The sequence below is a fragment of the Sesamum indicum genome, linkage group LG10 (assembly GCF_000512975.1).
Source record: "Sesamum indicum cultivar Zhongzhi No. 13 linkage group LG10, S_indicum_v1.0, whole genome shotgun sequence".
Taxonomy (NCBI): domain Eukaryota; kingdom Viridiplantae; phylum Streptophyta; class Magnoliopsida; order Lamiales; family Pedaliaceae; genus Sesamum; species Sesamum indicum.
In genome coordinates, this window is record NC_026154.1 from 12,700,450 (window position 1) to 12,714,639 (window position 14,190).

The window sequence follows — 14,190 nt, forward strand, 5'->3', positions numbered from 1 at the left end:
CAGTTCGCGCTTAGCTTGAATGCGTCTTTTTCAGTTAGCATTTTTTGGACGCGTCTTTTTCAGTTCGCGTTTTGCTTCAGCGAATTTGCATAGTTGCGATTAGAGAAAAGATAAGTGCATGCGGACAAGAACGAAAGGGCATAAAAAGGGTGCACATAGTTTTTATAAATCAAGTTAAATGAATTTACAGTGGGTACAGATGTTTACACAATAACATTGTTCAACCTGGTAATCCGGACACAACCCTCCTAACCTTTAATCATGCAATCTGGTAATCTGCTAGAAGTCTCTGTTGACGTTTATACAATCCGTTGGTTGATGGCCTTTCACAGGCTCCTAGTTGTGCGATCTCTCAGCAGTTCATGGCCTTTCACAGGCTCCTGGTTATGCGACCTCTCAGTAGTTGATGGCTTTTCACAGGCTCCTGGTTGTGCGACCTCCCAGCAGTTGATGGCCTTTCACAGGCTCCTGGTTATGCGACCTCTCAGCAGTTGATGTGTTTCAGGTTTACGCGTAGAACCTCTTTAAATTCTGGATGTTCCACGGTCGTGGCAAATTCCGTCCCTGCATGTCTTGCAGCCTATATGTCCCTCTCTTCTTGATCTCCACTACTTTGAATGGCCCCTCCCACGGTGGTTCTAGTTTGCCTACATGCTTTGAGATTTCGACCTTTTTGAGCACGAGATCCCCCACCTGGAGCTGTCGCGGTCGAACTCTTCGACCCTGGCTTCTCATCATCAATCCCTTGCGGTGCAGAATCCTTGCGTACGCCGCGTCTCTCTTTTCCTCGATCACAGTGAGATCAAAGTTTCGCTCCTGTTGGTTGGCCTCGGGATCATACATCGCCACTCTCTGGGATTATTCCCCGATTTTCGCTGGGATGATAGCTTCCGTTCCATATACTAAGCAGAATGGCGTCTCCCCTGTTGCTGTTCGAGGTGTTGTTCTATAAGCCCATAGGACCCCTGGAAGTTCGTCAACCCATGATCCTTTATTGCTTAGCCGTGTTTTCAAATGATGGAGGATCGTTCGGTTGGTCACCTCTGTTTGTCCATTGGCTTGCGGGTTCGCAACTGCTGTGAAGTGCTGTGCGATCTTAAGCTCCTTGCACCATCCCATGATCTTTTTCCCCTGGAATTGCGTGCCATTGTCAGAAATTAGAATGCGAGGCAGACCAAACCTGCAGATGATGTTTTTCCAAATGAAGTTGATGACTTCGTTCTCGGATATCTTCGCGACTGCTTCCGCTTCGACCCATTTGGTGAAGTACTCCACCGCCACAATGATAAACTTTTTCTGGGCTGGTGCGGGGGGGGAATGGTCCAACGATGTCGATCCCCCATTGGTCGAATGGGCAGGCTATTTTGATTGGTTCCACCGGGGTCGCAGGTTGGTGTATTAGAGATGCATATTTTTGGCAGCTTTCACATTTCTTTACTAGCTCTTTGGAATCCTTTGCCATCGTAGGCTAATAGAATCCTTGACGCATTATTTTCTGTGCCAACGACCGAGCTCCAGAGTGGTTACCGCAGCTCCCTTCATGAATCTCTCGCATGACATATAGAGCTCTCTCCTCGTCTAAACACTTCAGGAGGGGTCCATCAACTGTTCGTTTATAGAGCTGTCCTGACAACATGGTGAATCGGGCGGCTCTGAATTTGACTCTCTTAGCGGCGATGGGATCAACAGGTAGGGTGCCGTCTTCAAGATATTTGGCAATCTCGTCCTTCCATGATTTGGGTTTTGCGACCGTCTGAATCTCTATCTTGCCTGCGATGCTTGGTCGCGCTCGAACCAGAGCAGTAATCTTGCGATCTCCAATCCCATCCATGGCGGCCCTGAATTTGGACAAGGCGTCTGCCTTGTCATTCTCTACTCTAGGAACCTGCAAAACCGAACATCTGTCAAATTTTCTCATCCATTGCTGAGCGATCTCTTTGTAAGACGTCATGGTTTTCTCCCTCGTCTCATATGTTCCCTCGATCTGCAACGCGATTAGCTGAGAGTCCGTGAACACCTCCAAATCTTTGGCGCCCGCCTGGAAGGCGAGCTCTAGTCCCAGTATTAGCGCTTCGTACTCAGCTTCATTATTGGTCACTGGGAAAGCCAGACGAATAGCTGCTTCGATCTCGACTCCCTTCGGTCCCTGTATCCATACTCCTGCTCCTCCACTATTGGCGTTCGAGGCTCCATCTACGTGCAGCATCCATTTAGAGGTTCGCTCCTCGACCATTCTGGGTAACTCGGGTTCACTTGCTAGCTCTATCACAAAATCTTCTAGTACTTGCGCTTTTTGGGCCGTCCTAGGTCGATATTCTATGTCATGTTGCCCCAACTCTACCGTCCACTTGATCAGTCGACCTGACGCTTCGGGTCGCGACATTATGTGCTTCAGGGGGTAATTCGTTAGCACGATCACTCTATGCGATTGGAAGTATGGCCGCAGCTTCCGAGCGGTGACCACTAGCGCAAGCGCCAACTTCTCCATCTCCGTATATCTTAGCTCGGCTCCTTGGAGCATTTTACTCACGTAATAGATGGGATTCTGCTGGTCTCCTTCTTCTCTCACTAGCACCGAGCTGACCGCGTGCTCCGATACGGCCAGGTAAAGGAGCAGTTCTTCACCCTCCTTTGGGTTTGCTAATAAAGGAGGGGTTGTCAGGTATTCTTTCAGCTCCTGCAAAGCCTTCTCACACTCCCCATTCCACTCGAAATTTTTGGGCTTCCTCAAAACCCTGAAAAAGGGGAGACTTTTGTCTGTCGATCGCGAAATAAATCTGCCGAGGGAGGTGATTTTCCCTGTTAACTTCTGAACCTCTTTGATCGTGGTTGGGGATCGCAGATTCATGATGGCTTGAATCTTTTCCGGGTTAGCTTCGATCCCTCGTTCGCTAACCATATATCCTAGAAACTTACCCCCTCCTACTCCGAATGTGCATTTGTCTGGATTGAGTTTCATCCCGTATGATCTCATGATAGCGAACGCCTGGGCGAGATCCGCGAGGTGATCTTGCGACCTCTTGCTCTTTACGAGCATGTCATCCACGTACACTTCCATCATTTTTCCGAGCAGGTTCCCGAACATCTTATTAACCAGGCGCTGGTATGTGGCTCCTGCATTTTTTAAACCAAAAGGCATCATGTTATAACAAAATATTCCTTTTTCCGTGATGAAGGAAGTCTTATCTCTATCATCCTCTGCCATGTAGATCTGGTGATACCCCTGGTACGCATCCATCATCGAGAACATCTCGTAACCTGCTGTTGAATCCACCATGACGTCAATCCGAGGCAACGGGTAGGGATCTTTTGGACACGCCTTGTTCAGATCTGTAAAGTCCACACACATTCGCCATTTCCCGGAGGATTTGGGGACAAGCACCACGTTAGATAGCCAATCAGTGTACTGAATCTCTGCTACATACCCGGCATCGAGCAACTTGTCCACTTCCTTTCGGATGATTTCGTTTTTATCGCTCCCGAATGATCTCTTCTTTTGCCGTATGGGTCGCATTGCTGGATCTACGTTTAGTCTGTGTACGATCACTCCCGGGTCGATCCCCGTGAAATCAGACGGACCCCATGCGAACACGTCCATGTTCTCCTTCAGAAACTCAATCATCGCCATCTCCTTCTCCTTCATGCTCACACCTATCCTGGTGGTTTTTTCCGGCTCCTTGGGGGTGAGCCGCACGACTTTATATTCCTCGCTGGGCTTTAGATATTCAGGCTCGTAGGGTCGTGGTTCAGCGTCCTCCTTGACCTTTCTTTTCTTCGCCTCAGGTTCTCCCTTCAATGATAGATTGTAGCATTTTCGGGCCTCTTTTTGGTCGCATGCTACCTCTCCAACCCCGCGATCCGTTGGGAACTTCACCTTCATATGATAGGTGGAGATGACTGCCCTAAACGAATTCAATCCTGGCCTGCCCAATATCACATTGTACGCAAATGGTGTGTCTACTACCAAAAATTTCACCATTGTAGTCCTCCGTTTGGGTTCGTCTCCTATGGACACTGGCAACTCGATCATTCCTAAGGACGTCACTTCACTTCCGCCGAATCCGACCAGCGGTGTTTTAACCGGCTCTAACCGAAGATTTTCTAAGCCCATTTTGTCGATCACACTTTTGAAGATGATATCTGCAGAACTCCCACTATCCACCAAGACCTTATGCACTGTGAAATTCGCTATGTCGAGTCTGATGACGAGGGTCGTTCATCTCACCAGTCTCTTGTGGTTTATCAGAGCTGTTGAAGGAAATGGCTTCCTCTTCTTCCACCTTCAGCACGAACTCTTTTCCTCGGCTTGAATTCATAGTCCGGGCGCATCTCTTCCTATCTCTGTTCGAGTTATTCGAGCTAGAACCCCCCGCGATCGTATAGATTACTCCTTTAGTCGGCGCGTTATTTCCTGCGGTTGGGGCCTGTGTTGACTTCGAGGGGCCCGGGTTCCGATCTCGGCTTCTCGACCTGCTTCTCCTGGGCTCCTCCCTGCCCGTTTTGCAACTGTAGTGGACTCGATCTCTGAAGTACCCCTGCCTTATTAACCTTTCGATTTCATCTTTTAATTGGAAGCATTCTTCCGTGTTGTGCCCTCTCTCCCGATGAAACCTGCAGTATTTGTTAGAGAATTTTTTGGAGGGGGTATACCTGGTGTGCCTCGGCCATTTGAGGACATCCGCATTCTCGACCATCATCAACACCTTTTCCCGTGACATTGGCAGCGGGGTGTAGTTGTGGTATTTGGGAATGTACTTGGGTTCCCTTTGCTTTTCCTGCCTTTGCCTACTTCCACCGGCCTCTCTCGCCTCGTTCGATTTCCTGTACATCTGCTCACGCTCCTTGTGCTCGTAATCCTTCATCGCATTCATCTCCTCTTCATCTATATATTTCTGGGCTAGAGCCATAAGCTGCTCAGCATCTCCGGGTGGGTCGCGTGCAAGTGCAGATGCGAATGGGCCTTTCTTCAAGCCGTGAATCAAAATACTGACCATCATATCTATGCGCAAATCCTGAATCTCTATCATTTCCTTGTTGAATCTCCCTACAAAACTCTTTAAGGTCTCATCCTCTCTCTGCCGTATAGTAAATAAGTGGGTGGCAGATCTCTTTTGTTTCCTCCGACTCGCGAAGTGAAAGGAGAATTTCTGGATCATTTGCTCATGTGAATCAATGCTTCCCCGAGGCAAGTTGGTGAACCATTCTTGTGCTTTTCCAGTCAATGTGGTTGCGAACAATTTGGCCATGATTGGGCCTGGTTGCCCGTATAAGTTCATCACCATGTCAAAGGCCGTTACATGTTCGTAGGGATCCTTAATTCCATCATACCTCGGCAAGTTGGGTACTCGGAATCCTGGCTCTACCACTTGGACCAGGATGTCATTGCAGAAGGGTGAATTTTTATTGTGCGCAACTATTTCTCCTCGCTTTTTCAGTTCATCTATCTGCTTGTTGAGGTTCTCTATCTGCTTTCCTACACTTTCTACTTCCGCACGCGAAATTACCGGCTCCCTTCTCTTCGCACGACTATGGCTGCTGGAGCCAGCGTCAGATGATGCTGGTCGTTTACTGCGAGGCTCCGGTCCCCCTTGTATTCTCGACTCCCGCAGCGGCTCCACATTCTCGAACAGCTGCCTCCTCGCCGTTTCTTTGACCAGAGGGGTCGCAGTTCTTCTTTCATATTCCACGATTGCTTTCCGGCTAGCGTCCTCTATCATCTTCTGTAACTCATCAGGGGTTAGTTGGATGGTTGCTCCCGCTCCTTTTCTCGGTGTTTCTTCTTCCCCGGCGTTTCTCCTCGACGAACCTTCCATTATGCTAAGGAATTCTCAGATGTTCCCACAGACGGCGCCAACTGATTCGGCTCGAATAATGCGATCTCGTAATTCGATCTCCACTCAGTGCCAATTCGTCCAAGACCACAGTTTTGGGTCCCCTGAGAATAAAACACGAACTGTGAGCTCGTCGGGCACGTCCCCGACAATGACCCTCCGACGCTCAAGTTAGGTTGGTCGAATGAAATAGGTACGATCAAGGAATTCGGTCTCAATTAATGCGTATCAGTTACCTCATTTATGGCGTGTCGGGGTCTATTTATAGTACACAGTTGTACGGCAAGTACTGGGCCACGTGGCCTTATCTTGTAGGTGCGCGTTCTGATCGAACGGTGGTCATTGTCCGGGTCTTCGGTCGGTGTACGCGATCCGGGTCGGGTCAAATGCGACCCGCCTGCTACAATATACGCGGATCCTGATCGCGAAATGACTGTAATACCCTTAATGAGGGGTGTTTCGGTCCTTTTGTAGGTGTGATATTTGAATACTCATCAATCACCCTCTCCAACCACGCTGCCTTTCCCCTTTGCTTCCATTTTATTTCCTCCGCGGATTGATGGTCTAATTCATTTTTAAGGTGTCGAATCCTAGCTTGAGCTACCCACGGAAATTCTCCCAGCCTGAATAGAGCAAATTTCTTTCTCCAAAGCTGCAATTCGTTTTTCATGTTCCTAAATTCCTCCTCGCGGCTCCAACGCATCAGGCCCACCTTACATCCCCCAATATTTCGCATAAGATCACCATTTGGGTCGAAGTCCGATGAATTACGCCATGACCCCAAGATTACCTGCTTGCAGCTAGCCGATTTTATCCAATGAGCTTCAAAACGGATGGGTTTTGACTCTTGAGCGTCCCTCATTCCATTGTGTTTTTGCCATAGTGCGATTAACCAACAACGGCGCATGACACAGTAAAGTCGATCCAAATGGGAAATGTGTGTGTTCGACCAAGATGCAACCCATGCTGAGTTTACACACACTCTGTCTAGCCGTTCACGAACTGTATGGGAATTTTCTGTTTTTTTTTTATTTAATTGTATGGGGGGTATTTAAAAGCTTTAATTACAGCAGTTGGATAGACCCCTTTAGTTTCTTTTAGTGTCCGTTAGTGGTTTATCTGTTAGTTCGCGCTATTTATCTACTCTCTCTCTCCTCACAAGCTCACCACATTTTTTAGTCGTGGCAAATTTTCATGCTCTCAGCCCGTCAATGGCAGCAACCCACAACTTGAAAATCGGAGATCCAAGCCCAATCTGCTCGCTGATTACCTCCTCTCCACACTCTTCCTTAGTTTGTAAACCTCCACTCTCAGCAAACCCCCCAAAGGGAAATGCTTCCAACTTCTTTGGTACCACTCTTTCAAGAATTCACAGCCACCAGAGTTCAATCCCAACGCTCTCGAGAAGGCTTTTCCTGCCTTCAGTTTCTGGGCTCTGGGATGCCTTAACCGGCGGAAACTCCGCCCGTGAAGCCGTCATCGCTGTTCGACGTGGAATGCTTCTTTTTAGACAGGTAAAATGCAACAATTGTGATTCACAATTTCATTTTTCTATTTTCGCTTTAGATGCAATTTCTGTGAATGTCTACTGTGGCTTATGGTGAAGGGTGATGTTCTGGGTTCCTTAGTTGAGTTTGACAAGGCTATTGAGCTTGATCCTCGTCAGAAAGCATGTAAGTTTCTTGAATATTGTTGTTGAATAAGTTAAATGTGCCAGAATCCAACTATTTCTTCTAGGAATCAATGGAACTAATTAAGAGTGTAATGGATGAACGCCATTGATTTCAGTTTCCCACATTGGTCTATCATAGCATTATACTTTTTTTTTTTCGTTTTTATCTTTTTATCCAAACCATGCAGTTCTCTGATATTCATATGGTATTATTGGATTATCGTGTTAATTTAAAACGTTTAGTTAGTTGGGCTTGACTAGTGGTGGTTTTAACTTAAGAAATGTGGTTTCATCGACATATGGAGTCAAGAATTATTTATTGTTTAATGATGCTGAGTTTTTTTGGTTAGGTAATCAGATCTTTGGCAGAGAGGATTGTCATTATACTATCTTAATAGGTAATTGTTTCTCTAATTTTTATCTTTTGAATGTTGCGATGTTAGTAATTGGTAGTTAACATTAAGGTGTGGGACTTGATCTCTTTTCCATTAGATTTGAAGAAGGCGCGGAGCAATTTAGACTAGATGTTGCGCAAAATCCAAATGATACAGAGGAGTCAATATGGTGCTTTCTTTGTGAAGCTCAATTATATGGAGTTGATGAAGCAAGAAGACGGTTTCTGGAGGTAATTGCTATGAATATTTATGATTGTGCCTGAGAATTTTGTAGACAACGATGACGTAGATGTGCTTGAGATTTGTTATTTTATCTTTATATTACCGCTCTAAAGTTTAATTTGTTCAATAGGAGTGTTGCATTAAACTTCTTTTACATTTTTGTCTCTTAATTAATGATTAAAACACTGAAGAGGTGAATAAGATGATACTCATTTTGCATCTTGGAAATTTCGTCAAGACTATATGTTTTGCAGTTAGCATTTCCTGGTCTTTGTTAGCATAAAGGAAGTCTCAGACACCATCATGCCAACTTTCATGAAACGTCATGCTCTTGTGCTGCAATTCTAAAAGATTGGCATGAAACTAAGAATAGCTTATTTTCCTAATGCAGGTTGGTACAGATCCCCGACCTGTCATGAGGGAAGCCTACAACATGTTTAAAGATGGTGGTGACCCAGAAAAGGTAATTTATGTGAATTCTTACTAAAATCTTGTAGCTTTCTAGATCTGTAGGACATTTATATAAACTACACCACCTCATTTCTCTGCAAAAGTTTGGTTGAGTTAGAGAATATGTTGTTTCTTTTTAAGCTCTTTATTTTTGTTCAGGAAGATGCTAGTTTTTCTATTGTCTGCTGCTGCAACTTTGTAGATCAAGCCTAACTCACATCTTCACTTTGAAGAGTGTGGATTACCACTGCTCTTGCTGCTGCAAACTGCCCATCTCATTCAGCCACATTTACTGCTGCTGTTTGCTACCAAATCCCCCACATAAAGCCCCCATTATAGATAGATTGTACCTGCCCAGGAGAGTTGACCCAATTGTAGGGGTCAGGAGAGACACAATTAGGCTCCTAATCAGAATTTGTTCCTGGTTGTGATTCTTCATTAGAAGCTCAACTTCAATTATGTTCCCCACATAATTACTAGAATGCTTTGTTATAGTGCTTTTTATCTGTCAGATAAAGATAGCACAGACTTTCCAAGCAGTGAAGCATGTAGTCGTAGTTTGCAATTAACAAAATCTAGCTCACCACTTTCTGAAAGTTAATGTCCTAACCAACTCCAGCCATGATATGCTGATGAAAGGATGCAAATGACTTATTTCAAGCCCTGGGATGGACAGTCACTTATGTAGAACAGTTAACATGCACTTACGCAAAGTAGAAAAACCTTATTTCCTGGAGCTTTCTTACCGTTTGCTTCACAGCTAACGAACCACTCTCTAGATTAAAAGTAATTCTAATGTTTTCACATGTCGTGTCCCTCTTATCCTTGCTTTCATCATAAAAGAAGCACCCTGTCCTGGGTGTTGTCTACTGGCCACTGGAAGTATTTTGTTAACTAATTTTCTTTTCCATAAGTTAGTAGACATTGGTCCACATATCATGCAAGCACAATAATTTCGAATACAGTTCCTTGAGCAATCTCTTGATCCATTCAATCCTTGTTAAGAAACAGTTGTGCAACTGATTTGATCTCCCTGTCTGCAGCACTTCTTTGTTAATTATTCTATTTACGAGTTTTATGATTGTAGAATCGCAAACCAGTCAAACAGTTATATTTTTTTTAAAGAAATTACTACGGCGACATACTCTTCTCCATTTTTTCTTTCAGTAAACTAAAGGGAAGAGAATTCAAGTGTCGAGAAGCAGAAATTGATAGATAAGAATGATTTAGAATTTTCCAAAGCTCACAAGTACTTGTTTTGCCTTTCTAGTTTTGGATTAATTAATTATTGTGATTTCAGAATTGCATCTCTTATGGATGATTCATCCATCTATATGGTCAATTCTTCTTATTCTTTGACGTCTTAAGTCAATACTGTCCTCTCCACATTTAGATCTTCTGCAACCATTCTCATGATTTTCTTGTATCATCTATCCCTAATATGTCCAATCAATTCCTATCTAGAGATCCTTATCAGCTAGTTAAACAGCCTTTCTAATCTAAAGTACTTCTTATAGATATCGGTTTTTTACTTAAATATTATACTGATCATCTTATCATAATCAGTGCAACTTTTTACTGATGTTCTGGCTGCCATTACCAATCAGAGCTATTCCAAGTCCCCTGAAGTTCCCCTGCATTACTTTATGTGGAAGAGTTGCTTTCTAGTTTTCTTTTATCATAGGAAAACAAAAGCACCTATGTTAGTAGTTAAACAGCCTTTCTAATCTAAAGTACTTCTTATAGATATCGGTTTTTTACTTAAATATTATACTGATCATCTTACCATAATCAGTGCAACTTTTTACTGATGTTCTGGCCGCCATTACCAATCAGAGCTATTCCAAGTCCCCTGAAGTTGCCCTGCATTACTTTATGTGGAAGAGTTGCTTTCTAGTTTTCTTTTATGATAGGAAAACAAAAGCACCTATGTTAGCTATAAGCATTATAAGTTTAATTCATTTGTTCTTGCTACCGGATTGCTAATGATGTGGTTTGATAAGTTAGGCAACTTTTGATAGGCCAAGAAATGCTTTAAGGAAGATATTATCAATAAAAGCTATGCATGTTTCTGAGGCTCATGCTAGCGCAGTAGAAGTTAAATACTAAACATCTAAAAGTAAGGAATTTGATGTCAAGCCTTCCGCATGACCATGTATCAAATTAGAAGGTAGCACAATGGTTGAGAATGTCGTCTTGTTGTCAAAGTAACGTACTAGGTAAAAGGAAACCTGGGCTACCTTGAAGAATTTACTTAAGAGACCATTATGCTTTCTGCCATGGTTTTTTTTCAGCTTTGGTAGTGGCAGAAATTCTATGTTTGCATCATCTAGTCACTAGTCATTGCAGCACATCTGCTTATTCAATTGTACAACCACCTACCAGGAATGTACTTCTAAATATATCTAGACTTTTTTACACCACTTCCCATGAAATAAATATGTTTTTTCTCTTTATGGGTTAGGTATGAGTACTTTGTTAATTTGATACTCTGAGAATTAATTACCATCAGAGTCTTTGCAAATACCTGTGACTTTGTTTTGGACGTGTTTCTCAACCTTGACAAAATCATCTGCTTTTGGTTCACAAGGAAACAAAATGCAAAAATGATAGATCAAAGAATCTCCTTCATATTGATATAGTGGTGTTTGGCTAAATCTAGAGGGTGTTTTAATGACCTTTAAGATCTTCAAAACATTAAGTGTTTGGTAAAATTTTATGGTAATCTATGAGTTTCATGATCTTATTTAGTTTAAACACTTTAAGAGTTTATTCTTTAAATAAGATAACCTCTTATAATTCTAAAAACACCTTACGAGTTATATGAATTTATTATATTTTTCAAATTAGCTCAACCAAGTACCCTCTTGATTTCGTATCAAACTATTGAATGTGTGCAATTTTTGGTCATTCTAGCAGTTCCTGATACAATGTAACTGGTTTTTCTGGCAGCTCTGTCAAGCATTTTCAAGTGGACGGGAGGGTGAATTTTTCTATGCTTCTCTATATGCTGGCCTTTATTATGAATCACAGGTTTCCTTCTGAACCATATATTTTCTAAATTGATCCCTAACCGATAATGTTGCTGTTGTAAAGTTCTCTTATTTTCTTCAACAAATTACTCTTCAAATTTTGTTGTATGGGATGATTACACTTCCCTCTCCTAAGGTTTGGTGTAATTATACGTAAATCCCCTGTAGTTTGAAAAATTACGTTTAGCACACCTGAGATTTGCTTTCCTCTAACAAATGAATCCCTCAATTAGTCAAAATTCACTGAATTTGTTGGTATCAATAAAACAATCAGGAAAAGAAATTGTATATATCCTTAATTGACTTATTACCGACCTATTGCAAGTCGAATAAATTTTTTTATGACCAAATCACCCTCATACGTCTTCACGCATTCAAGCATATGAGGAGGTATATTTTCATTGTTATAAGGTTAGTTTAGCCCGAAAAAATCATTTGATCTGCAATAAGTCAATATAGGTAAAATATCAATTTTCATTCAACTTTTTTCTTTTTCCTTAATATTAGAAAATTTAGTAAATTTTGTTAAGGGGAGTTGTAGATGTAATCTTTCAAACCATAGGGAGTTTACGTGTAATTACACCAACACTTCAAGGGAGGGGAGTGTAATTATCCTTTGTTGTATTCCCTGTTTGCATACAAAAAAAAATCATTTTTAGATACATGTGTGAGAGTATTTTATTTGTATCAGGAATTGGACATGGATATGGTTGCGTCCTATAAGAGTCTGTCTATTTTGCTGTTCTATTAAAAGTGAATGATATTACAAGTTTGTCAGGGCCTGGCTTTTGAAAATCTAAGTGGTTTTGATATATTTAGATATTACCTCTAAGTGGGGTGACACTTAGATTTATTATGCTCTGATGCAGAATAAGTCTGATGAAGCTAAACTTCACCTAGTCGCTGCCTGTAAATCTCCTTATGGTTCGAGGTTAGGTGTTTCTCATTGTTTTCTTGATAACGGGGATTCACAAGTATTATCTATGGTATCTAACAGTGGTTTAGTCCCAGGTCTGATGACTACATGGCATCGCTTGCCAAGGTTCACTGCAATTGCCGAAGCTGGAGATTCAGTTAACAAATTAACTTAAACCTGGTAAGAATTATTCCGTATTTACCATACTGTGTACATTGTATACGTGTGTCATCAGCAGCATTCTTTGTGTATCGAAACTGTTGAGAATCATGAATTGATTATCCAAATAATTGTAAACTCACAAGAATATCTAAGTGATTCTTATGATATCTATATGGTTTGATTTTGGAGAGATTTGTTCCAGTTTCCATTATGTGCATGTGTAATTCACCTATATAAATAGATGAAGGTTATATCCTAAGAGAGAATAACACGAATTTGCTTTTTGGGCATTTGTTTGTTGACGTAGGTCATATGACCAAACCACGTAAATCTTTATCTTCTGTTTCTCCTTTCACTTATCTAAAATTCTGACATGGTACTTTCTCAAAGAAAAGAAAGAAACGAGCCTACTGAAACCCTAGTTTGAGTGTCGCTGCCTTACCTAGCTGCACACCGACGCTTCGCCTAGAGATGAAAACCTAGTTGCACCACCGCCGCTCGGAACCCTAGTTGTCCACCACCGCAGCCTGGAAACCTGAACTATCCGCGGTCTTATTGTGTGACTGGCTTTCTTGCTTCTCATAGGTTAAGTGCCCTTTGACTACTGATGGTGTTCTACATGTAAACTATTTGTCGGTCCTCGATCGTTTGTCCTTCTTGCTTCTTCTAGGGCTAAGTGGCCTTCTATTGGTTGTCTGACTTGATGTTCTGCACCTAAAACTGGTCGTTTGATGTTTCTATTTACATTACTCTAGATGTGTGGATTGCAATGCGCTGCCTTGACCTCAATTAATTTGAATATTAAATAGTTTCTATTGCATGCATACATTTTAAAATAAACTGATTATGTATATTTTTTAAACCACATTTAGTTAAAAATATAGATGTAAGACATATCTATTTTTTATTTTATCTTGATATTGTGTTGATATTGCATATTTTAATTTTATGAAAAATTAAGAATATATATAATAAAAATATATATTATATAGCCATGTCAGTGAACTATCGTGCCCTAATTTTTCTGTATTTTTTGTATCGTATCGTGCCCTAATTTTTCTGTATTTTTTGTATCGTATCGTGCCCATGTTCCCATGTCCATGTCCATGCATTATAGTTATATCCTCTAAAGAGAAAATAACATGATTTAGCCCTCTGGACATGGGTCATATGAATCACGTAAATTTTTATCTTCTTCTCTCTTCACTTATCTAAAATTCTGCGACCAAATTAAATTCGTTCAAATAAATAATTCTTTGAGTACGCAAATTGATATGCAAGTCTGTTGAATTTGGCACAAAACATCAAAGTTGATACAACCATAAAACAGGGGATGGAAGAACCCAGGAAATCTGATTCAGTATTCAAAAATTGGAGAAGAAGATAACCGCTGGAGTTCGAACCCATGCTTAAATACAAACAAGCCAACTAACCCAAAAACTACCAGTAACTAACTAACCACCTCATCTATGACATGGACCAATGAGAAGCTGAATAAATGACGAGTACG

General features: G+C 41.9%; 1 protein-coding gene across 3 annotated transcripts; it reads left to right on the forward strand.

Moving 5' to 3' along the window:
* LOC105172402 lies at positions 6,486 to 13,198 on the forward strand. 3 transcript variants are annotated; one of them, XM_020697179.1, is made up of 9 exons: positions 6,491 to 7,345; positions 7,438 to 7,504; positions 7,862 to 7,901; positions 7,996 to 8,128; positions 8,512 to 8,583; positions 11,523 to 11,603; positions 12,472 to 12,533; positions 12,614 to 12,698; positions 13,076 to 13,198. In XM_020697179.1, exons 1-8 carry the CDS (start codon positions 7,043 to 7,045, stop codon positions 12,678 to 12,680), a joined length of 825 nt encoding a protein of 274 aa, XP_020552838.1. In that variant the 5' UTR covers positions 6,491 to 7,042; the 3' UTR covers positions 12,681 to 12,698; positions 13,076 to 13,198. The 3 variants fall into 3 exon arrangements, with proteins under 3 accessions (XP_020552839.1, XP_020552838.1, XP_011092103.1); XM_011093801.2 differs by lacking the exon at positions 13,076 to 13,198 and having other exon boundaries at positions 6,493 to 7,345; positions 12,614 to 12,868; XM_020697180.1 differs by lacking the exons at positions 11,523 to 11,603; positions 12,472 to 12,533; positions 12,614 to 12,698; positions 13,076 to 13,198 and adding an exon at positions 8,730 to 8,916 and having other exon boundaries at positions 6,486 to 7,345.

Bases quoted from the DNA above. Each gene is read 5' to 3' on its own strand.
- LOC105172402 (XM_020697179.1), top strand. From the start codon at position 7,043: ATGGCAGCAACCCACAACTTGAAAATCGGAGATCCAAGCCCAATCTGC. The intron at 7,505-7,861 runs GTAAGTTTCTTG...TTAGGTAATCAG, and splicing joins TGATCCTCGTCAGAAAGCAT to ATCTTTGGCAGAGAGGATTG. The intron at 12,534-12,613 runs GTTAGGTGTTTC...GTTTAGTCCCAG, and splicing joins AAATCTCCTTATGGTTCGAG to GTCTGATGACTACATGGCAT.